We start from the raw sequence: 21,610 nt of genomic DNA, 5'->3' as shown, positions 1-21,610 counted from the left end.
AATCTCTATTTTTGGGGTACACCACTAGAAATACACATGTTCTCCAGGATCAGCACCCCCACACATGTACGCGGTACGGGAAATAAATGTCACGTTGGCCCACTGGCAATCAGTGGTCACCTGTGAAGCTGGAATCACACCAGGCTCTTCTTCCTCTCTTAGGGCCTTCCTTCTGGAAGGAAGAAGAAGGGTCAAAGCTCCTTAGGAACTAAGGCCACCTGGGTCAACCTGATGCTTGACAGAAAAGTCTGGCAACCCAGTGGAGATGGTTCTGTGCTGTTCAGTCGCTAAGTCATGTCCGACTCTTTGTGACCCCGTGGACTGTAGCACGCCAGGCTCCTCTGTCCTCCATTCGCTCCTGGAGTTTGCTCAAATTCATGTGTGTTCAGGCATTGCTACTGGCCAACCTCATCCTCTGCTGCCCCCTTCTCCTTTTCCCTTCAATCTATCTCAGTCTTTCCCAGCTTCAGGGTCTTTTCCAATGAGTCAGCTCTTCGCATCAGGTGGCCAAAGGACTGGAGTTTCAGCTTCAGCATCAGTCCTTCCAATGAATAGTTAGGGTTGATTTCCTTTAGGATTGACTGATGTGATCTCCTTGCAGTCCAAGGGACTCTCAAATGTCTTTTCCAACACCACAGTTTGAAAGCCTCCATTCTTCATCACTCGGCCTTCTTTATGGCCCGACTCTCACATCTCTGTACATGACTACCAGAAAAACCATAGCACTGGTTCTTTGAATCATTCTCTGTTCTGAGCAGGGGTCGTCTTTGGGCCACTCTGGCTGTTGGTTTGGTCCTGCAGAGCTCAGAACATAGCTCTCTCAGTCAAGAGGAAAGGAGGCCAAGGTGATACTGATGTGGGGCTGGGGGCAGGTGGGACTGGTGTGTCAGATACAGCCTGCTTGCCTTCCTCACTCTGGATATCATCAGCCGGGACAGTGACTTTCTTCCTGGCTAGGGACCCTGAGCGTCATCTATCTAGTACCCAGAGAAAGCCCTGGCTCTTCTTGTGCTGTTAACAGATTCTATTTGATCTTGTGGTGTGGAGAACCACCAGTGAGCTTTGATCCTGACCTCCAACCCAGTGGTTCTCAAACGTAAGTGCCAGAAGAATCACGAGCAGGGCTTGTTAACACCCAGCTTCTGGGAGGCCCCTCCACCCCCAGAGACCCGGACTCAGTAGGCATGAGTGGGGCCCTTGAAGCTGCATTTCTAACCAGCTCTAGGGCGATACTCCTGAGACCACAGCATGAGTAGTACTGCTCTGAACACAAGCATAGCGTTGGCAGCATCAGGTAGTTTTCGGTAATAACCTTCTCAGGAATATCAGCAAATGGCAACTGAATAAAAATTCCAGGGAATGAAGGAACTGTGAACAGGAACTGTTCAATGTGATACAAAGAGGGTCCCCTTGGCTGAAAATTCTGAGTCTGAATTGTGTGTTAGAAAGAAGCCCATGAGGATCTGGTAAAATCCTAGCGTTTCACCAAAATGTAACTGTTCATTTACCTGAAAGATACACGTAGAATCTGTTCTCTCCTAGGATTTGATACCAGGTCACTAACCACTAACGGGCAATGTATTGATTTTTAATTTGGCAACACCAACTTACTTTACCTGTAGCCCCTTATAGTTTTTTAGAGCCAATATTTTATGATAACCTCTTTTATTGGTAGTTTGTGCTCTTTCATACTGTTCATGGAGTTCTCAAGGCAAGAATACTGAAGTGGTTTGCCATTCCCTTCTCCAGTGGACCACGTTTTGTCAGAACTCTCCACCATGACCCGTTGTCCATCTTGGGTGGCCCTATACGGCATGGCTCATAGTTTCATTGAGTTAGACAAGGCTGTGGTCCATGTGATCCGGTTTGATTAGTTGTGAGAGTTGGACTATAAAGAAAGCTGAGTGCCAAAGAATTAATGCTTTTGAACTGTGGTGTTGGAGGAGACTTGAGAGTCCTTTGGACTGCACGGAGATCAAACCATGCAATTGTAAAGGAAATCAGTCCTGAGTATTCATTGGAATGAAGGACTGACGCTGAAGCTGAAGCTCCAATACAATATTTTGGCCAGCTGATGCAAAGAACAGACTCATTGGAAAAGACCTTGATGCTGGGAAAGATTGAAGGCAGGAGGAGAAGGGGATGACAGAGGCTGAGATGGTTAGGTGGCATCACCACTCGATGGCCATGAGTTTGAGCAAGCTTCTGCCGTTGGTGATGGACAGGGAAGCCTGGCGTGCTGCAGTTCATGGGATCACAAAGAGTCAGACACAACCGAGCAACTGAACTGAACTGATGCTCTTTCATGTGTTCACTCACTTACTTATTTCAACATACATCGATCACTTATTATGCACCAAGTGCTGTTCTACCAGCTAAAACATCCACACGAACTACTGCCAAGTGATAATGCATTTGAAATCCATCCTGTTGTTGTTTAGTCAGTAAGTCCTGTCCCTCTCCTCAACAACCCCATGGGCTGTAGCCAGCCAGGCTCCTCTATCCATGTGATTTCCCAGGCAGGAATATTGGCTGGGTTGCCATTTCCTTCTCCAGGGGATCCTCCCAGCCCAGGAATCCAACCTGCGTCTCCTGCAGTGGCAGGCAGATTCTTTACCCCTGAGCCACCAGGGAAGCCCGAAATCCATTCTACTGTCTCTTAATATCCAAAACAGTATTTGAATCTCAACAATGAGGTGCTATTTAATCCACCAAAACAAAAATACGTATGTGTTGAGCAGGTATTAAGTGACATCTGTCCTGGTCACCTGTGGATAACATGTTGGAGACACGGACACGGAAACACAAGGTCTGTCCTCTCAGAATTTTCCGGCCATTAGGGAGGTAGAGCCTGAACCCAGTCAGTCATTAATTTCCCCAAGTGTTAAGTCAATGTCTCTAATGCGCATGTTCAGTATGCAGAAGCCGCCCAGAAACAGTGGTTCAGAGACCGCCTTGGGCACACGGGAGGAGGTGTCCCTGGGGGAGGGAATGTTTTTGAGCTGAGGCCCCAAGCCAGTGTTGGGGTGCTGGCTGTAGAAGTTGGCAGGGGGCTCAGAATTGGTGCGAACAGTCCCTGCCAAGGTGCCAAGGTGTGAGAGAGGGTGCATGTTGAGTGAGAGGCCGGGGTGGGAAAGCTGGATCGTTTCTTTGGGACTGTGTCAGAATTCCACTTTTTGTATTTTGCTTTGAAATGATTTCTGAAATATCTGACAGACCATTTTTTCATGTAAGCCAACAAATATTTCAAAGCCAAACCTGACATCCTGAAATCGTCTCTTCGACTTTTTTTCGGGGGAGTGGAGGAGGAGACATTAATGACATCATTTTAATATTATCCTCAGACACCTGTAGCATCTGCCCTCACAGCTCACATCTGAAAGGCAGACTCTCCATGTGTTTTGCACAGCGTGTCAGAGGCAAACACCCGTCATCAGCTTGAACAGGCTCGTAACGTGTGACCCCTGGGACCCTGTGGCCATCAGCATGCCTTTCTGTGACTGTACTTCTGTGGTCTCTTTAAGCCCCTTACACATTGACCACCTTCAGAGGAAGGAAGAGGACGAGGACTTCTTCCCGGGTTGCCTTATCCTTGAAAGTTCCTTGGTCCACGTGTTGTAGGCCAGCACTGCAGGCCGGTCCTTCGGTTGGTCTGGTTCCCCCTCTTTGAACTCTGCTGAGTGAATCCCTGAGCCTCAGAGACTTCTGTTGATTTCTTCTTGCCAGTAGAATTTTTGCTCAACAGTTTTTAGGCTACCATATTCTAGAACATCTGGTTGGGGATCTCACCTGTTTGGGTTTTTTTTTTTTCGGTCAGCTCATTGGTGACATCATTGACCCTGAGCACCTGTCAGAGCCACATTGGGGCCAGGAAGGACGACTGTCCACCCTGACTGTTCACATAGGAACCCACACTCTGATGCTTCACTAATTGGTGCTGCCGAAAAGGCGCCTTTCTTCTGTGAAGGTCAAGGTTAATGGATCCTCGCCGTTCGTAGAAGGATGTCTTTGTGGGTGGTGAAGCACATTAGAGAATGTTGTTCTGGATGGGGCGTTGTTGCAGGGGTCCACACGACAGTAAGATGGCACCTTCACTGCACAGCGTGAACAGTGCTGCGGTGAGACCACGCGTGGGGTGGGTGCTCTGCAGCCTGACCATCCTGGGTGTTTCCTTTACTGAACTGCAAGCCTGCTGCTGCTTTGAGAAAGGGGCCCTTTTCCATGACGCAGTGCAGAGCAGCTTCTCAATCTTTGTGGTCCTCACCCAACCCATCCTGACGGCGCCCGAGGGCTCACAACTCTCCGTGCTGCCCACGGGAAGCTAGCCCCTCACCAGGGTGCTGGAAGGTTGTCAGTCCGCCCTTGCAGCCAGGCGTCTCACTGCAGCAACGTCATTAAATTCGTGTCTGAAAGCAGCAAGAGGAGGCCATCGGGGCCCTCCAGGTAGAAGACTGCGTGTGCTTTCTGATGGAGCAGATATGAATTGCATTTATTGATGCACTCTTAATTTATGATACATTAAGAAGTGTATTTTAATTTTTGTACATACAGGCATACAGGCTGTTGCAGAATTTTGCATGAGCACAAATTTCAGAATCTGTTTTTCCTGGTAGTCTTTGAGGAGTGACAGAGAAGATTTTCAAGAACAGTGTGGCAGTCATATCTGGGTTGCACCGAGTAGTCATGCCTGAGGGCAGGTGGCTGGCCACATAGCCCTCAGAGAACCCTTTTTCCTGGGTGTTGGTATTGTGAGCTGGAGGAGGCTAGGCAGCACTGGAGGCTAAAGGGGGTCACAGATGAGGGACAGAGCAAAGTGTCTCCTGGCCAAAGGTTGAGGACCCTGAGTGCCATGCTCGTAGCCACACCAGTTTATAGGAGGTGATAACAGCAGCCAGTGTCACTCAAGAACGTGCCGTGGACCAGGTCATGTGCTCGGTGCCAGGCCTTTTACCTCGTGGCGTCTCCATGACAACCCTGGGAGCTCAGGGTTAGAATTCTCCCGACTTGGGGCTCAAAGGATTGGTTCCTTCCCCGAGTGACAGAGTTGTGATTTGAATGCGAGCCATCTGGCGTCTCCACCCACGGTGCAGCTCTGGCTCTTCCACTCTGCGGCCTCCCAAGGAGGGAAAGCGTGTGTCCACGCCCGTCCCCCATCCCTCTGCTGCACGGTTGGGAAGTACCACGTCCGGCGCTGGGAGGTGGTGGGACAGAGAATTTGCGATCACTTAATGGCTGTGGCTTGAAAGCCAGAGTGACCTCCAGCTCACAGTAGGGCTCATTGGGCTGCCTCGTTGATGGGGACGGACTGCGCAGACAAGCTGAGGGATCAGGACGTCATTCTGGTTCTCTGGTAAGAGACTTGGCTCTTCAAGTGAAATGACCACTCCTGGCTGCTCGCCCCAGCCCTCAGTTTTCATTTCTCCCACAGCTCTTAGCGGTCATCCTTCTGTCCTCCCCACTGTGGCTCTTGGTTATATATAGTCCCTGTCACCTTGGAGGTGACAGAGAAAAACAGAGATTAGGTGGGGGGCCAGTATGACTTCAAGATGACAGAGTGACCCAAAGCACAAGGAATGTGCTAACCAGCCCCACGTCAGCTGAAACGCATTTACCCAAATTCACCCAAATTTGGGGTGACATCTTGTGTCTGCTCTGTCATCTGACTCCTACCTCCAACCCCCCCGCCACCCCCCACACCTTCCTTCCTCTTGACTAAAGCCCCCAGCTGGTGACCAGCACTCTGTAAAGTGAGAGGCCCCTGGTTAAGGCAACAGCCCTCAGTTTAAGAAGCACAGTTTTCACCAGGGCATGGAACTGCAAACCCAGCCACCCGCGGACACACGGTCTGGACCATGCATCCCCACAGGCCAAGCGGCTGCGGAGTGTGCGGGCCAGGGTCCCCCTGCACTGGCCAGGGCTGGCTGCCACTGGCAAGCCCTTCCTCTCTGGCCCACCTTTTCTACACTCCATAATAAGTCCCCCTTCTGTTTCCACTTGTCATTACATCACCCTTCATTCCAGCAAACTCTCGTCATGTGTTATTTCTAAGCTTACATATTATTAGCATTCAAGGATGGCAGTTCTCTGATGCCGCATAGGAAGGCACCCTAATCTCACCCGCAGTGTGTTTCCAGGTCCCGCTGTGGGGCGACCGGGTTCTGGAAAGAATTAGTGCCCCCTCCCCTCCACATGCCCCTGGAACTTGAGTGAGAGGAGAGCATGCCTCAGACCAACCCCCGCCCACAGCCTGCTCACTAGGACGACACAGGCTGTGCTACTCTTTCTTATCCCCCTTTTGGAACACAGTTTGGCTTCCCTGGTGGCCCAGCAGTAAAGAATCTGCCTGCCAATTCAGGAGATGTGAGTTCAATCCCTGGGTCAAGAAGATCCCCTGGAGAAGGGAATGGCAACCCACTCCAGTGTCCTTGCCTGGGAAATCCCATGGACAGAGGAGCCTGGCGGGCTACAGTCTGTGGGGTCACAAAGAGTCAGACATGTCTGAGGAACCACCGAAGCACATGGTTTACTTATTTTGGGTTTTGTCCGTTTTTGCCCGCTGCACCCCCAACACAGACACACACAGACACACAAATAGCAACTCAGTGAGGCCAGTGATTTGTCTGTTTGGCTTATTGCTGATATAACCAGTGCCTAGAATGGTGCCTGGTGCCCTGGACATGTTCTGTCGATGTTTGTGAAATAAATCAGCTGAGAAAGAGAGAACCCAGAGGGTTATCGGCACTGTTTCTGCTTTCCCAGCCACACTGGCAGTGGGGACCGTCTGTTTCATTTGTGGATTAAACACTGATCAAGCGACTCCATGTGAATGTGTGTAAAGAATCCACATGCCCGACAGCGCTAATGGTGGCACTGGTGGCTCTTGTTAGGACTCTGGTGGCAGGAACAGCGGGACTTGCTGGATCCAGGCGCCCCGTGGCCGTACATGGTGCGTCCTGGGGAGGAGGGGACCCCAGTGGGGAGGCTCTGAATGCCTAGTTCATGCTATCCAGGGGTCCTTGTTAGCACTGTTTAGAGGGGGCTCTATTGCCCTGATCTCTCCAAATACCTCTTGCCTGAGAATTGGAGGGCAGCTTTTCGTGCCTTTGATGCTTCAGGACATCTCTGGCAAATTAGAAAATACTTTAAAATAATAGGAGGTGTGTGTGTGTTAGTTGCTCAGTCGTGTCTGACTCTTTGTGATCTCATGGACTGTAATTATAGGATATGTGAATGTAAAAAAGAGTTTGGTCTCTGAGAAGGTATCTTAATGGCGACAGCTATTTCAAGTGGGACCTTGGCCCATTCAGACTAAGGTGTGAGGTGCAGCCCAAGACCGTAGACGCCCAGGAGCTACGCCTTCGCACTGTGCTTTCAGCACTCAACCAGTAAAGCAAAACCGTCCTCATGTGACTCTCATATTTTCCCAAATAATTCGAGACAAATTATTGTTTCTGCTGATGGTGTCTTTACTGAAGAATCTTAGTTACAAGTAAGAGGAAATGACTCTGGCTCCGTTAGGTTAAAGAACAAATAATTTATTTGAATGTCGTTGGGTCACCCGAACAAGTAATTTATTTGAATGATATTGGGTCACCTGTGAGGCTCTTTAAGTGTTGGTGGGGCCAGACAAGTCTCAGGAAGAGTTGGAAGACAGCGGCCTACATGTGTGGAGCACCCTTCTGGAGAGTCCCCTGGACTGTGGTTGAGCCCCACCTCTGTCCATCCAAACTCACAAAGTTCCTGGAGAAGCAAGCCTCGTTGTCTTCACACAGGCTTCACTACTGGACCTGCCAACTGTGGCTGTAGGGACAGGATCAAGTTGAACAGACGTGGCTGCCGCCTCCTCCGCTGCCAGAGATGTGTTCTTTCGAGGTCTGGGACTCTGAGACTCAGTTCAGATCTACCGCCCAGTAGCCTTGTGCATCTTGGTCAAGTGATTTGCTTTAAACAAAACAGAACAGACGGGTAAGCGTCTGGTATGTTGAGAAAGCATGCCGCAGATGGCCAGTCCTCCCTGCCTATCTCTACCTGAGCCAGAACTTTGGCCTGAGCGCCTTCCTGTCACCTTGCTCATCGTCCCTAATTAACCCCAGATGATGCTTCCCGGCCCACAGGGCCCAAACGAAGGGGTGAGTAACGGTGAATCCACAGCCTGGCCGGAGCCATCCAGAAATCGTCCGACACTTCGTCAAGAGGAAACTGACAGAACAAGATATCCATAACCAAGCTCATGACGGTTGTGCTTGGAGACACTTGAATTTCTGCCAGACTCCAGCCAGAGTTCCATTCCCAGGGGTGACGTGCAGCACGGTGAGGGGATATTGCTCAGCAGATATTGATGCGCCGGGGAATTGGCATTCAATTACTGACTTGACAACTCATCATAAGCTGCCTTGGACAGCTGATATGAAGGATTACCTAGTCACAATTGGATCCTGTTGTTGAATTGCGGCGGTCGCCAGGCTGAACTTATTTCAGGGAAGGGAAATGAATGACACTTTTAAGAACACAGATGGAGACTAGCAACCAGTCAGCACTCTCTGTGCAGGAAGCAGCACTAATGGCTGGGTTTTCACACGCTTCCTCCAAGGAATGGTGTCTTCTGTGGGATGTTTTGTTTTTGTTTTGGGGGAGGTAGGGATGGGTTTGATTTTCTGCCTCTCCCATGAGGCCTGTATCTTCACCCCATCGCACCTGGCCCACAGTAGGCACTCGGTACATTGTGTGGAGTGTGGTTCTGATGTGGGTCAGTCTAATGCCCGGGGCACATCTTAGCCAGGGCAGTGCCCTCAGTCAGGGCACTTGACCAATACGTCTGGCCCCTCCGTCGGAACCTTGTTTGCCCTGGGCCAGTGTAGTGAGCTCTCAGGTCCTCACATTGGGGCTCCGTGGGCCGAGGGTCAGCTCGCCATCCGGCGGCTGTGACAGGGCTGCCTGACGTCCAGCAAGGCCCTGGTTCCTGGAGCCCAGACTCCGGGAGCCTGCCTTTCGCTCGGCCTCGGTCCAGCTCCTCTGCCCCGTCTCGCGCAGTCTTAATTCCTTTTAATTTCCTGTTTCTAGGCAAGTCCTTTTTTCCTCGCCTCCCACCCCCAACCCCTCCCAGGTCACCCTCCCTGCTTCCTGCTGAGAACCACGCTGTCTCTGGCCCCCAGATGTCCCCCGCACCGCCCTCCCCTCCCCCAGTCTGCAGAGTTGCTTCCTGGTGAGTTTTTCTGTTTACACAGAGGAGGACTTCCTGTCCACATTGAAACAGGGTGCCCGCTGGGGCGGGGGTGATGCTCCCCATGAGGTGGACCGTCAGAGCACAGGAGTGAGTAGCCAGCATCACATCAGCGCAGATCCAGCCCAGCCACACTCGGGGACACCAGGCTCATCCCTCCAGAGACTCACTCCAAAGAAGACCCCAAAGCCTCAACCTCAGGGCACCTTCCAGAATGGAGTCATGTGCCAGCCCCCGCCCCCAAGGTGGGGTGCTGGGAATGTCACGTGACCCTCCCACAGCCTGGGGTGTGCCACCTCTGTCAGCCCCGGGGACCAGAGGTGTGGGGCAGCCAGCTCACACAGGCCAGCACGGGGCCGGGCTGGGGTCTGCAGGTCCTCCTGGTGCTCTGCGCCAGGGGCCTAAGCTGTGACCTTGTCTGAGGCCAGACACTCATCCGGTCGATGTGACGTGAAGCCACGGGAACGTTAAGATCTGTGTGATTTCAATCAGAACCAAAGCATAGGCACATTCCAAGCCCGTTCTTTGCCTTCAGATGTGTTTCTTGGTATTTCTAGAGGGGCTGCGCTGTCACTTCTGGGTCCCAAGCCCCGACTTTTCACTCCTTCACCCCCTGGACCTCCACGGGCCCCCAGGCCACCCCCTCCCCACCTGACGCTCCATCCCAGCCAGTCCTGTGACTGCTCCTGCCCTCCTGGGCTCTCAGAAGGGCCACACGAGGCAGATCGCCCCAGAGCCCCCACTTTCTCACCCAGAAACGGGGGAAAGTTATTGCTCATTGCCCAAAGGTGAGAATACGACTGGGATGTGAGCACTGGAGAGCTTTCAGAGCATGTGTGCCCCATGGCAGAACGGGAGCCCTGACATTTGCACTTCTTGTCTCGCTGTTGTGGTCATGGTCGTCGCCATCGCAAGTGGCCCCCGAGTCCCGCTCTGCCCATCCTCCCTTGTGGTCGGGCGCATCCCCGATGCAAGGCACACCTGCCCAGTGCTGTTTGGGTTTGCTTTCACCATCTCCCTCTGCTGCCTGCAGCTCCGTCCTCAGCACGCCCCTGCCCTGCCCTTCCCCAAAGGCCTTTCCCATTTCACTTTTCCACGGCTTCTCTCACCTGGTGTCCACTTGGCTGGGCTCCGCCTGCTTTCTGACCTCAGCTAGCGCCTCGCCCGGCACAGCTGCCCTTCCTGCGGCTAATAACCGTCATGGATGCTGCCAGATATTCCACTCTGAGCATCCAGCCTTTCCTGGATGCCCGTCATCACCGCTGAGCCTCGGCTAGGATCGGGCTGTTACTCAGCTAAATGCCACCCAGGTGTTCCCCTGTTTTTGCGCCTCTTCCTTCTCCTCCAGAGTGAGTGACGTTTGATTCCTGTCGTTAAGCCGAAAGGCCGGCTCGCTCGTCTGCCGCACACAAGGCACCTTTCTCGGGCCGTGGGTCACGCAAGGAGTCGAGGTTCCTGTCACCGTAGCTGCCATTTATGGAGTGCCAGTTATGATCTCGAGGTTTTATACACTTCCTTTTATTGAATCCTTACAGCAAGCCTGTGGAGTCGATACTCTCAGGCTTGTTCTGCAGATGGTGGACCCAAACTCGGTGTCGAGTAACTTTCCCAGCATTTCATAGCTGGAGAGTGGGTGGGCTGGAAGTCAGGTCTCCCTGGCTCCCCAAACCGGTGCCCCTTCTGTCCATGGTCCTTGCTTTTGGAGAGCCTGTGACCTGGGGAAAGAAGTGTTAACAAGTAAGATAAGAATTGAAAGATGGAGGCCAGTCGGTGGAGAGCAGTGGTCTGGCTCTGAGTGTGTCTCTGACTTCAGGGAGGTGGGGGTCTCTGTGGGTGGAGAGGTCTTCATGGAGAAGTGGAATCCGGGCTGGGGTGAGAAAGGGCTGGGGGTGCACACAGAGGGGCAGGAGGGTGAGGAGGAGGGATGGGAGGTCTGGTGAGGAGATGCGGGGAGCCCATGAGAGTCTTGGAGGAAGGTCTCCCCAACAGAGAAAGGGAAGTGCCAGGACAGAACAAAACCAAATTCAGCACATCAGAAGTGACTTCTGCACAGTATTCTGATGAAAGCACAGTTTGGAGAGAATTCAGATGGGGGACTGAGGTGTGAAACAGATTCAGGAGCAGGCAGGCCAGTCTGCCCACTGTGTCTGGGCAGACCCAGGCCCCCACGGTGGTTTCTCCCAGCCCAGCCGAGCTGCCAGGTAGGTCGGAGGAAGGCGGCTCGTGTCCACACCCCGTGGCCAATGAGGAAGCCAGACACAGCTCCTGAGTGGGCAGGTCTGGGCCAAGGGGTGAGTGCGAGGGGAACTGCCACGCTTCAGGCCTTCAGCCTGAAAATCAGAATGTCAGTACGTTCACCATCTCTGTACTGTGTCTACTCTTTTCGTAGCTTATTTGCCTAGTAACAGGATTAAAGGGGATATTTACATGAACTTTAGAAAACAAATATCCAGTTTTGTCTTTCCTCCTGCTTATTCCTCACCCCCAACTCAGGAGGCTGCTGCTGCAAAAAAAAAAGCCTGTTTGATAAGTGAGAACCCACTGGTTAATACATAAGCAAATGTCACCTATTGGGGGAGGGGACAACTAGAGGAGTCCTCCATAAATGTCCTCTGTGCATCTTCAGCGGCTGCGTGAGGGCTGTTTGAGGCCTGATCCTTCCTACAAGAAGAACAAAGCAAATCGGATAAGATTCGTTTTGGTTCCAACCAACCAACCACAGCCGGCAGCCAGTATGGCTTTCCTTGTGATGAGCAAGAACCAGATAAAAAGAGTTCCAGATAAAATTGGCCTTTGCAGCCCCCCCCCACCTCCTGCATGTCTCACCTCTATTCCCGCATCCTCTCCCCTCCAATGGCTCCCCGCCCCCATGCTGATCACTTGGGTTTTCTTGCAGTTTCCTCAGAGGCACGCATGTGTGCTCAGTCGCTCAGTCATATCTGATTCTTTTGCGACCCCATGGACTGTAAGCCCACCAGTCTCCTCTGTGCATGGGATTTCCTAGGCAAGAATACTGGAGTGGGTTGCCGCTTCCTCCTCCAGGGGATCGTCCCCACCCAGGGATCAAACCCGCATTGGCAGGTAGATTCTTGACCACTGAGCCACCTGGGAAGCCCTTCCTAAGGGAAGAACTGACCAGCCCAAGGGCCTGCTCCCACTCTGTCAAGAAAAGCCAGACTCTACACCCTGCCTGTCCTCGTCCTCCTCATCAATAAGCACTTGGAGCCTTGCCCTCGCTCCACTGTGGCAGAGGTGTTGGCCTCACAGCCGCCATAGTTTGCTGGTTTCCAGTGTTTCACTAGAAAAAAACCATGGCCCCTAAATCCCGATGAACAATCTCTAGCAAACACCGCACTGTTCCTGAGAGACCATGTTTCATATCCTTTCCCCGTTTGCAAAGGACTTTTTCTCACATCTTTTTGGTAATTGCCATGAGCTGGACTTGTAAATATTAGATGTGGTTGAGTAATACTCATCTGGTGAACTGACCAGAGGAAACGGACGTTTTTTTTTCCACTCTTGGAATTCTGGCACCCCAGGCCTGCCCCCCAAAAAGGGGCACTTGGGGATTGGCAGGGAAAGTCTGCCTCTACCGGTGCCGGCAGGCCCCGTGCGGGGCGGAGTGACGTGTGGGCAGAGGCTCCCGGCGCCCGCAGCCTCGCCAGGTGTTCCTGTGCTGGGCTCAGGGGCAAAGAGCGTTCATTGTTTCGGAAACTGGCAGGTTCCCAGAAGTTCCGCTGTCTTTCCTCGGTCTGAAATGTCAAACATTTCCTCAGCGGGGTGGGGGATGGATGATGGGACCCCCTGAGGTTCGAGCCCTGCTCTGAGGCGAGAGAAGGGAGTTCTGTCTCTCACATGTGGCTGAACGCTGTTCCCGTCCTTCCCGTGGCCGGTGGCCAGCTGTGGCTGAGCCTCCCTCGTCCTCTGACTGGATCCTCCTTCCTACATCTGAAGTGTTGGGGGCTCCCCCCTGCCTTAGTCTTTAAGAAGTCGCAGCCTCTCTAATGTGCTGCATGGTGGTGGTGGTGGCAGCGGCGAGTTTGCTAATGATGCCTTTTGGTGATACTTCCTGACGTTTCTGTAGATGAAACATGTCTGGGATTTGCTTCCAAAAAACACACCAGGGGAGGGTACGGGTGAGAGATGCACCGGGGGAGGGTATAGGTGAAACCACGTGGGCCTCAGATTGACCCTTGTTAAAGCCAAGTGATGAGTTCATCACAGTTCCATGGACTCTTCTGTCTGTTCTTATGTTTGCTTCCATTTTCCCACTATAAAAAATTATAAGAAGGAAGAAAGGGGGAAAAAAGAAGAAACTCTTGATCTCGATTTTTCAGCCCAAAGACATCTGGGCCTCTCTCTCTGATGAACCCTGTGCTGTATCTGGGATCAGGATCCCTCTGGACAGGCCCCGCTGGTGCAGGAATGGGGTAAGAGCATGGCCGAGGGGGTCCCTGCCCCCTGGATTCCAGTCCCAGGTCTTCCTCTCACCAGCTTTGGGGCCTTGGGTGACAGAGTGAGCCTCCCAGAACCTCAGCCTCCTCATAGAAAACAGAGATGAGAATTACCTATTGCTGAGACTCGAGCGAGGCCACCTGGCTGGCCCATGGGAATAATCCATGCACGCCATGGCCCAGCTCTCCCTGGCTTTCCAGAGACCCTCAATTGCTCTTTCTGAAACATCCTTCAGAGGAGAGAGACTCCATTCAAGGAAGGTGCCAGAGTTGTGTCCACATTCCAGAAAAGCCCGAGTCCTTAAAGAGAAAGCATTGCAGCAATAAGGTTTGTAAATATCTACTCTTTGACCCCAAAGAATCTACGAGGCCTCAGTTGGCTTATCACTGTCACTCGCCACCTTAGAATGACTTCCTCCATCGACCCTGGGGGCACCCCAGTTTACTTAAGCCTGCTGGAAGCCTCTTATCCGGAGGAGCCCTGTTTTGCTCTGAAAGGGTTGGACATGTCAGCATCTTATTTGTCGTTGCTCTCCAAGCCCCCCTTTTCATCTTTGGATTAGAACCCAGTGTATCACGTCTTATCGAGTTGCCATCTATGATGTCAGCTGGCGAAGCCCGTTTTCTTTCTTCACGGGCCTTGGGGAACCTTGTCGCACCTGTCCTGTGGCACCATCTGTAGAACCCGGTTTCTGTGAGAAAGTGGCAGCTGACAGAGGAATCGCTGTGTTGGTGATGGTTCTGACAGCTCCCGCCCTCTGCTCCTGCCGCGCTGTGAACCATCTCCAAGGCCCCGGGGACAGGCTCTCCTCCACCCTCCTGGTGTGGCTGCAGGGTTTGCAATTGGGGTCGAGCATCTTTGGGAGTATGTCTCTCAGCCTCCTTGACGCATCTTCCCAGCTCCTCTCTCCCTGTTGTCTGTCCCTTCAGTGTCCTTCTCATTGGCTCTTCTTGTTCCTTCCAGATACTCAATGCATTTATTCCTTTTTTAAAAAATATTTAGTTGTTCTTCAGTTGCTCAGTCATGTCCAACTCTTTGCAACCCTGTGGACTGCAGCACTCCAGGCTTCTCTGCCCTTCACCATCTCTTAGCGTTTGCTCAGATTCATGTCTGTTGAGTTGATGATGCCATCCAACTGTCTCATCCTTTGTCACCCCTTCTTCTCCTGCCCTCAGTCTTTCCCAGCATCAGAGTCTTTTCCAGTGAGTCGGCTCTTCACATCAGATGGCCAAAGTTTTGGAGCTTCAGCTTCAGCATCAGTCCTTCCAATGAATATTCGGGGTTGATTTCCTTTAGGGTGGATTGATTTGATCTCCTTGCAGTCCAGGGGACTCTCAAGAGTCTTCTCCAGCACCACAGTACGAAAGCATCAATTCTTCAGCGCTTAGCCTTCTTTATGGTCCAACTCTCACATCCATACATGACTACTGGAAAACCATAGCTTTGACTAGATGGACCTTTGTCAGCAAAGTGATGTCTCTGCTTTTTAATATGCTGTCTAGGTTTGTCATAGCTTGTCTTCCCAGAAGCAAGTGTCTTTTAGTTTCGTGGAAATACTTATTTATTTGTCTGTGCTGGGTCTTCATTGTGGCATGTGGGATCTAGTTCCCTCACCTGGGATTGAACCCAGGCCGCCTGCGTTGGGAGCGCAGAGTCCTAGCCACCGGACCACCAGGGAGGTCCCCATTCATTTATAGAAAGAAGAACATCTCATGCCTCTTTTGTGTGCCAGGCCCTGCTCCAGGCACTGGGGACGTGGTGGTGAACCCACAGGGCAAAGGCCCTGCCATGGATGCTCCCGTGGTGATGGTGGAGGCAAAGAGTAATTAACCGAGGACCTAAATCATAGTTTAAGAAGGTTCACTGCAGAGACAGAGGACAAGGTCCACTGCAGGTCATGAAGTGGTTCCTCAAGGCCCAGAAACTGATGCTGAGTTTTGGAAGATGAGCAGGAATTCACTAGGCCAGGGGTGCCAGGAGAGAGTGCCCTCAGGACAGCAGGGGTCCAGGCCAGGAGGCAGGGCACAGGGCCCGTGGGAAGACCCGGAGGCCAGGGTGGCCTGAGGACAGGTGCAGGGTGTGGCTTCAGGGGTCCCGGGGCAGATGGCGCAGGGTCTTCAAACACCATGAAGTGTGTGGATTTTAAGCCATTAGACAGTTTTGAGCCAGGAAGCAGCCTGATCTGATTTCCATTCCAGTTCACTCAAGGGGAAAGGATCAGGTAAAAGGAGCAGCAGGTCAGTTCCCGCAGTGACCCAAGCAGGAGATGCTGGTGACGACGGATGCCCGAGGCCGCTCCCCTTGGACTGCAGGCTTCATGCATGGAAACTCAAACCAGATGTGTGCTTTCTCCTTCCCAGCCTGTTATTGTTCTTGACTCCTCGGTCCTCATCACTTGTTCTGCTTTACCCATAACCACCCTGATTTAAAAATTCGGGGCCATTTGTGAGCCTCTCCTCTGGGCCATCGCAGCCTCGGTCCAGACCGGAGCCACAGGGGCAGCCTCTCAGGCCCATGTGGCCGCCCAGCTCCGGTTCTGGATGAGTGTTGGTGGCATGGCTTCTTCCTCAGCTACCACTCAGCCCATTTTCTCCTCTTTCCTCAAAAAATGCAGTCCTCCCCCTCATCTTCAGGATGAGCCTGGGCTTGAGAGGGCCAGAAATTGTCCTGCCACTTCCCATCGGTCTGTCTGCTTCCTCCATTTCCATTATTTTTTAAGGAAAGACGTTGTACAATATAAACCTTTTTCCCAGCCAAGAAGTAGTGGGATTCCTGCCCAAGTAGAGGCTTTGGTCAACCTGAAGATGTTTCTGGAGGGAGAAATGAATGAAAAAATGTGTTCTTCTGGTTCTGGCAAGATGAACTGAGATAATAGTCACACATATATACATACGTACACACACCCACCCACCCTTGCTACAAGCATCTTGAAATGCTAGATGAACTATTACACCACCCCCTCGAGTGTTAATGGATGGCTGCGTTTATTAATACAAGGAAGAAAGGAAATGCACAGATGAAAGAAGTGGAGAGAGAGCCAGAGCCCAGCCCCTGAGGTCATCGTCGGCCGCAGTGACAGAGAGCAGGGTCCGCAGATACCGTAAAAGGCCAGACAGTAAGCGCGCTGGGCTTTGCAGACCGCAGACAGTGCGTCACATCTCCTGTTTCTCTTTTGACAACCCTTTCAAAGTATGAAAACCACTCTTAGCTCATGGGTTGTACAAAAACAGGCCACAAGCCAGATATGGCCCATGGGCCACAGTTTGCAGACCCCTGATGTCGAGGCTTGGGTTTTGTGAAGACGGGAGAAAAAAAAAAAAATCATAGATCCTCAAGAGGAGGTGTTCTCCTCTCGGTTCATCGGTGAAAGAAGGTGTGTTAGAAAAAGTGCACCCACTGTCACAGGGAGGTGACAGGGAAGCCTGCCGTGAACTCGCTACTCCTTCCTCAGTATTTAAAACCATGAGCATGCTGTGCTTACTTGGGTTGGTTTTAAAATTTACTCAGACTGAATTCCATCGAACCCTGGGCACCTGTGGATAGAATTCAGGGAGTCCATGAGCTTGGATGGGAAAACATTCTTATCTTCACAAACCTCGGATTGAGCGTTGCCATTTCTTTTCTTCAATTAAGAAGGTAGGCAGCAAACCACAGCAGGACTAATCGTGCTTGCGATTTTGCCACTCACAGAAATCACAAATGTTTTCACACCAAAATATAGTACATGTATCATTGTCAGAGGAACCCGGTGGGCTGCAGTCCATGGGGTCTCATGAGTCGGACACAACTCAGCAACTAAAACCACCACCACCATCATTGTCTCAGAATTTTTAAGAAGTGCATTTCGATAAGCTTGTTTCAGTAAAATTGGAAATCTTAAAATCACTTCTAAATAATCACTGGGCCAAAGAAGACATTGTTGAAAATTGTTAAATGTTTAGAATTTAGAGGGAATTCCCTGGTGGTTCAGTGATTAAGACTCCGTGCTTCCACTGCAGGGGACACGGGTTTGAGCTCTGCCTGGAGAACTAAGATCCCACATGCCACACAGGGCAGCAAATAAATAAATAATAGAACTTAGAAACTAGCAACAATGAAATTATTTTATATCAAAACTTGTAGGTTTAGAATGGTACTATTTAGAGGAAAGTGGAAAATGAATTAACTTTCAAATAAAGAAGTTCAAGGAAAAAAAAACCAACAAACTAAATCCAAAGAAAGTCTGAATTGTAGGATTAATAAAAGTAAATGGAGAAATTAATCAATGAGAAGTGATCAGCAAAGTCAAACTTGTTCTCGGAAAAGGTTCATAAAAAGGCTCATTTGTGGCAAGGTTGGGGGCGGAAAATGCACAACCAGGTGATGTGAGAAATAAAAAGGACTGAGACAGGTGTCGTGCTAACATTATAGGAGAGTCTAATGAATAGCCTTATGCCAGTAATTTTGGATACTCAGGAAAAAATGGACAATTTCCCCCCAAAATACAATTTAACAACAGCAACTCAAGAAGAGAGCAGAATTCCCCCCGTGGGGAGCTGCCCAAGTGTGGCATGAGTGTTGAAAACGCATTGAGCAGCTATTCAGTCCTTCGTCAGTTCAACGGTTATGTGTGGAAATAAATGGCAGTGAATGAAATAATCGGAGCTCCACACAGTATGTCCATTTTGCCCAGTGGGACCTGCTACAATGATGGAGATGTCTGTCCTGTATTGTTTTTGTCCAGTAGAGTAGCCATCGGCCACATGTGGCTCTTTAGCTCCTGAAGCCAGATGTGGCTAGTGGTTATCTAGTTAATAAGATCAAGAGCATGTTAGTGGCTTCCTAGGAGACAATAAGTTGCTGAACGCTCGGAACCCTGACCTTTGCCAAAACAGCTCCTCAGCCTGCGGTGGGCAGTCCTGGTGGGCCAGACGGCCACGTGACCCCTGACTCCCGGTAGTTTGTAGAGCGTTTTCTCTGTCTCATCTCATCTGCTCCTCACTCCCCTCTCAGAGCCTCAGTGGCTCAGGGATCCTTCATTTCTCAGCGCCTGCTCTGTCACAGCCGTGCCGTGTCTCTGGCGTGCCACCGCCATGCTGGCCTCCAGGGTGAAGGAAGCACCTATTGCCCACAGGAGAAGTCAGCATGGAAGGTGGTGAGGGCATCGCGTAAATGGGCTGAGTCCTCCTGGCCCCTCGCTCTTCATCTGCTTTGAAGGAGTAGGCAGTGGTAGGTCCAGATGTGTGAACCAAGGGAGGCGGGGTGGCCTTGGCTGGACGCAGGGAGCAGACTGGCCGGGAGTACATGGTGGTCCCCAGCCAAAAAGTTGAAGTAAAACTAGAGAATATTAATATTAAAAAAAAAGTAAAGCAGAGGTCCCTCTTTCAGAATTCTTTCCAGATGAAAGACATAAGTTTCTTCAGCCCAAGAAGAAAAGGCCAAGCTGTGTGGATGGGGAGAAAATGGATTCTAGAGTCAGTATTTCTTTGTGAACTCTAAAGCCCTTTGCTTTATCACACCCTCATTAATTAGGACACAAAACATGGCCAAGTTGCACACAGAAGCCAGAGCAAGGGGGGCTGAATGGGGAGGCCCCACCTGGTCAGGAGCACGGGCACTTGGCCGGCACAATTCTTCAAGTGGCGAGATGGCAGCCCTTTGGGGTCCCTGGAGCCCCTCCCTCCTGCCTGCGAAGCCAGAGGCTGCTGACGCCCCTGACACACACTGGGGCTCCCTGGAGAACCGCCCCGCTGTCTCAGAAGATACTTGATGGGAGAGGTGAGGCTCTGCTGGTGGAAAGCATTACAGGGGGTCTTGCACGCTTCTGTTTTTCAGGGATGATAATGGTGATTTTACTGCTGCTCGTGGCCATCGTGGTAGTTGCAGTCTGGCCGACCAAGTAGTGGCCTTCAAGGGGCCACCAACCAGGACACCTGCCAGAGATGGAGTAAAGCCGAGCTTCCTCTTGGTACCCAAAAGCCACTCTCAATAAATTCCCCCAAAGTTCTGACCTCGCCGTGCGTCGCTTCAGCAAAAACAAACCGGGTGGTGCCTCTGCTGAGGTATCGTGCAGGATGGCTTTTGGGGTTCTGCCTTGGTCATTGGGGTGCTAGCCCAAGGTCCCTCAGCGGTCACTGCCCCTTGGCTGCCAGTGGATTCCGGCCACCCCTTCAGTGTCCCGGGCCACCTGTGGGATGATGCTGAATTCCAACTGAATTCTTGGCAGTTTGTAACCTGGCATGTCTGGTCTGCTCTGGGCAGTCACATGCCCACATGGGAGACCAGCGAGCAGCCAAGGCCACGTGTGTCTTGGAGGGAGGAAGGAGCTGTAATGCAGGCAGGGCTCTGTGTAACTGCCCCCCTTCCCCCCCAAGCTTGCCACTCCTAGTGGGGAAGTGTCTCTGGACTCTACTTTGGGAACTACCTTTGGACCTAGAATCACATGCTTTTTTCCTCCCTTGACGTAGTAAACCACTTCTCCAAAGCTGATGCATCTCTATCAGCAGCGGAATCAAGTCTGATGAACCAGGCAGGGAGACGGGAATGATCAAGCGGGAAAGTACCACGTAGGGTTCAAAGAAAGGTACGATTCTGCAGTCAGAACAGGGCCTTTCTCTGGCTTCTAAACTGACCCTGACCTGATGCAAAGAGTCGACTCATTGGAAAAGACCCTGATGCTGGGAAAGATTGAGAGCAGGAGAAGAAGGGGGTGACAGAGAATGAGATGTTTGGATGGCATCACTGACTCAGTGGACATGAGTTTGAGAAAATTCAGGGAGATAGTGAAGGACAGAGAAGCCTGGCGTGCTGCAGTCCTGGGGGTTGCAGAGAGTCAGACACGACTTAGCAACTGAACAACAGCAAACCAGCTGTGACAACCTTGCGTGTGTATGAGTGTGCACTGCACGCATTGCACACATGTATGCATGTGTGATGATGAGGGCAGACAGATGGGCTAGACCTTGAGCGGGGTGCCAGGCCCTCAAGGGCAGCGGTGGATCGGGTGGGAAGGGGCGGAGGGCCAAGCTTCATGCCCTTCTCCTTGGCTGTCAGAAGGCAGGCTGGGCTGCCAGGCCTTGCTTTGCCATCCATGGCTCAAGGAGAAAGAATTGGGGTTGGTGATAGAAAAATTAGGGTGGTTTCCAAGCACAAAATTTCACTGGAAGAGGCCAGATCAGGTGTGTGGGAGGGGAGTTTTGAGGTGGGGGGGGGTCTCCTGGGGATTCCCTAGAGACTACAAGACAGGCATGGGAGGGCTATGTGCCCCTGGCACAGCTTTATCTACTGGGACCCCGAGACCTGAGATGGCAGTGAGCAGGGAAGACCTGGGCCTCCATCAGTGGAGCCCTGGCTCTGCGCTTGGTCTCCTGTAAGTCACTGCAAAGGGTGGGTGACCTTCTTTCTTCCAGCTCTCCCCTCAAGGGGCTGGGTCACTTCCAGGCCACCTGGGCAGTCCCACGCCCACCTGCTGTGTGTGTGATGGTGACACACGGCACTCTCCCGGGAGGCAGTCTAGCCCTGGGCCTGGCCTGCCTGGGCCGTACCTGGACTCGGCTCCGTGTTAGCCAGGACGGTGTTGCAGTCACAACCCCCCCCCAAATCCCGACAACCTAGATCCGTCCCAGTGTCAGGGCCTCCCCACTGCTGCTCGTCCACGCAGGTCAGCTGGGGGCCCAGACCCAGGCCCAGGGGACAGCCCCATGGCTCTGGCAGAAGAAAGGGGACTCTGGACACCCTTGCACCAGCCGTGAAACGCTCTGCCCAGGAGGGAAGCCGTCAGCTCTGCTCACAGCTAGCTCACTGGCCTGACTGTCACCTGCTCTGCTCAGCAAGGGGACCTGGAAGTGCCCAGAAGACTGAGAGCCTGAACTGGGAAGGGACGGCCCCAGTGACCAGCACACTGCTCGTCAGCTGTGTGACCACAGGCCAGATGCTGTCTGGGCCTGCGTTTCCTCC

The 21,610-nt window shown here is 52.0% G+C and overlaps 1 protein-coding gene across 2 annotated transcripts in view; it reads left to right on the top strand.

Annotated features, from left to right (window-relative positions):
- Nucleotides 1-19,668, top strand: part of STX8 (syntaxin 8) — a 208,645-nt gene extending 188,977 nt beyond the window's left edge. The window contains exon 9 of one of the 2 annotated variants that reach the window (XM_027518816.1): nucleotides 19,490-19,668. In XM_027518816.1, the coding sequence (XP_027374617.1) occupies nucleotides 19,490-19,646 (157 nt within the window). In that variant the 3' untranslated portion in view covers nucleotides 19,647-19,668. The remainder of the gene's footprint in view (nucleotides 1-19,489) is intronic. The other variant, XM_027518817.1, reaches the window with a different exon arrangement.
- The last annotated feature ends 1,942 nt before the right edge of the window (nucleotides 19,669-21,610 follow it).

Source organism: Bos indicus x Bos taurus, chromosome 19 (genome assembly GCF_003369695.1).
Source record: "Bos indicus x Bos taurus breed Angus x Brahman F1 hybrid chromosome 19, Bos_hybrid_MaternalHap_v2.0, whole genome shotgun sequence".
In the NCBI taxonomy this organism is placed as follows: Eukaryota; Metazoa; Chordata; class Mammalia; order Artiodactyla; family Bovidae; genus Bos; species Bos indicus x Bos taurus.
This window is presented reverse-complemented; position numbering and strand designations above follow the sequence as displayed.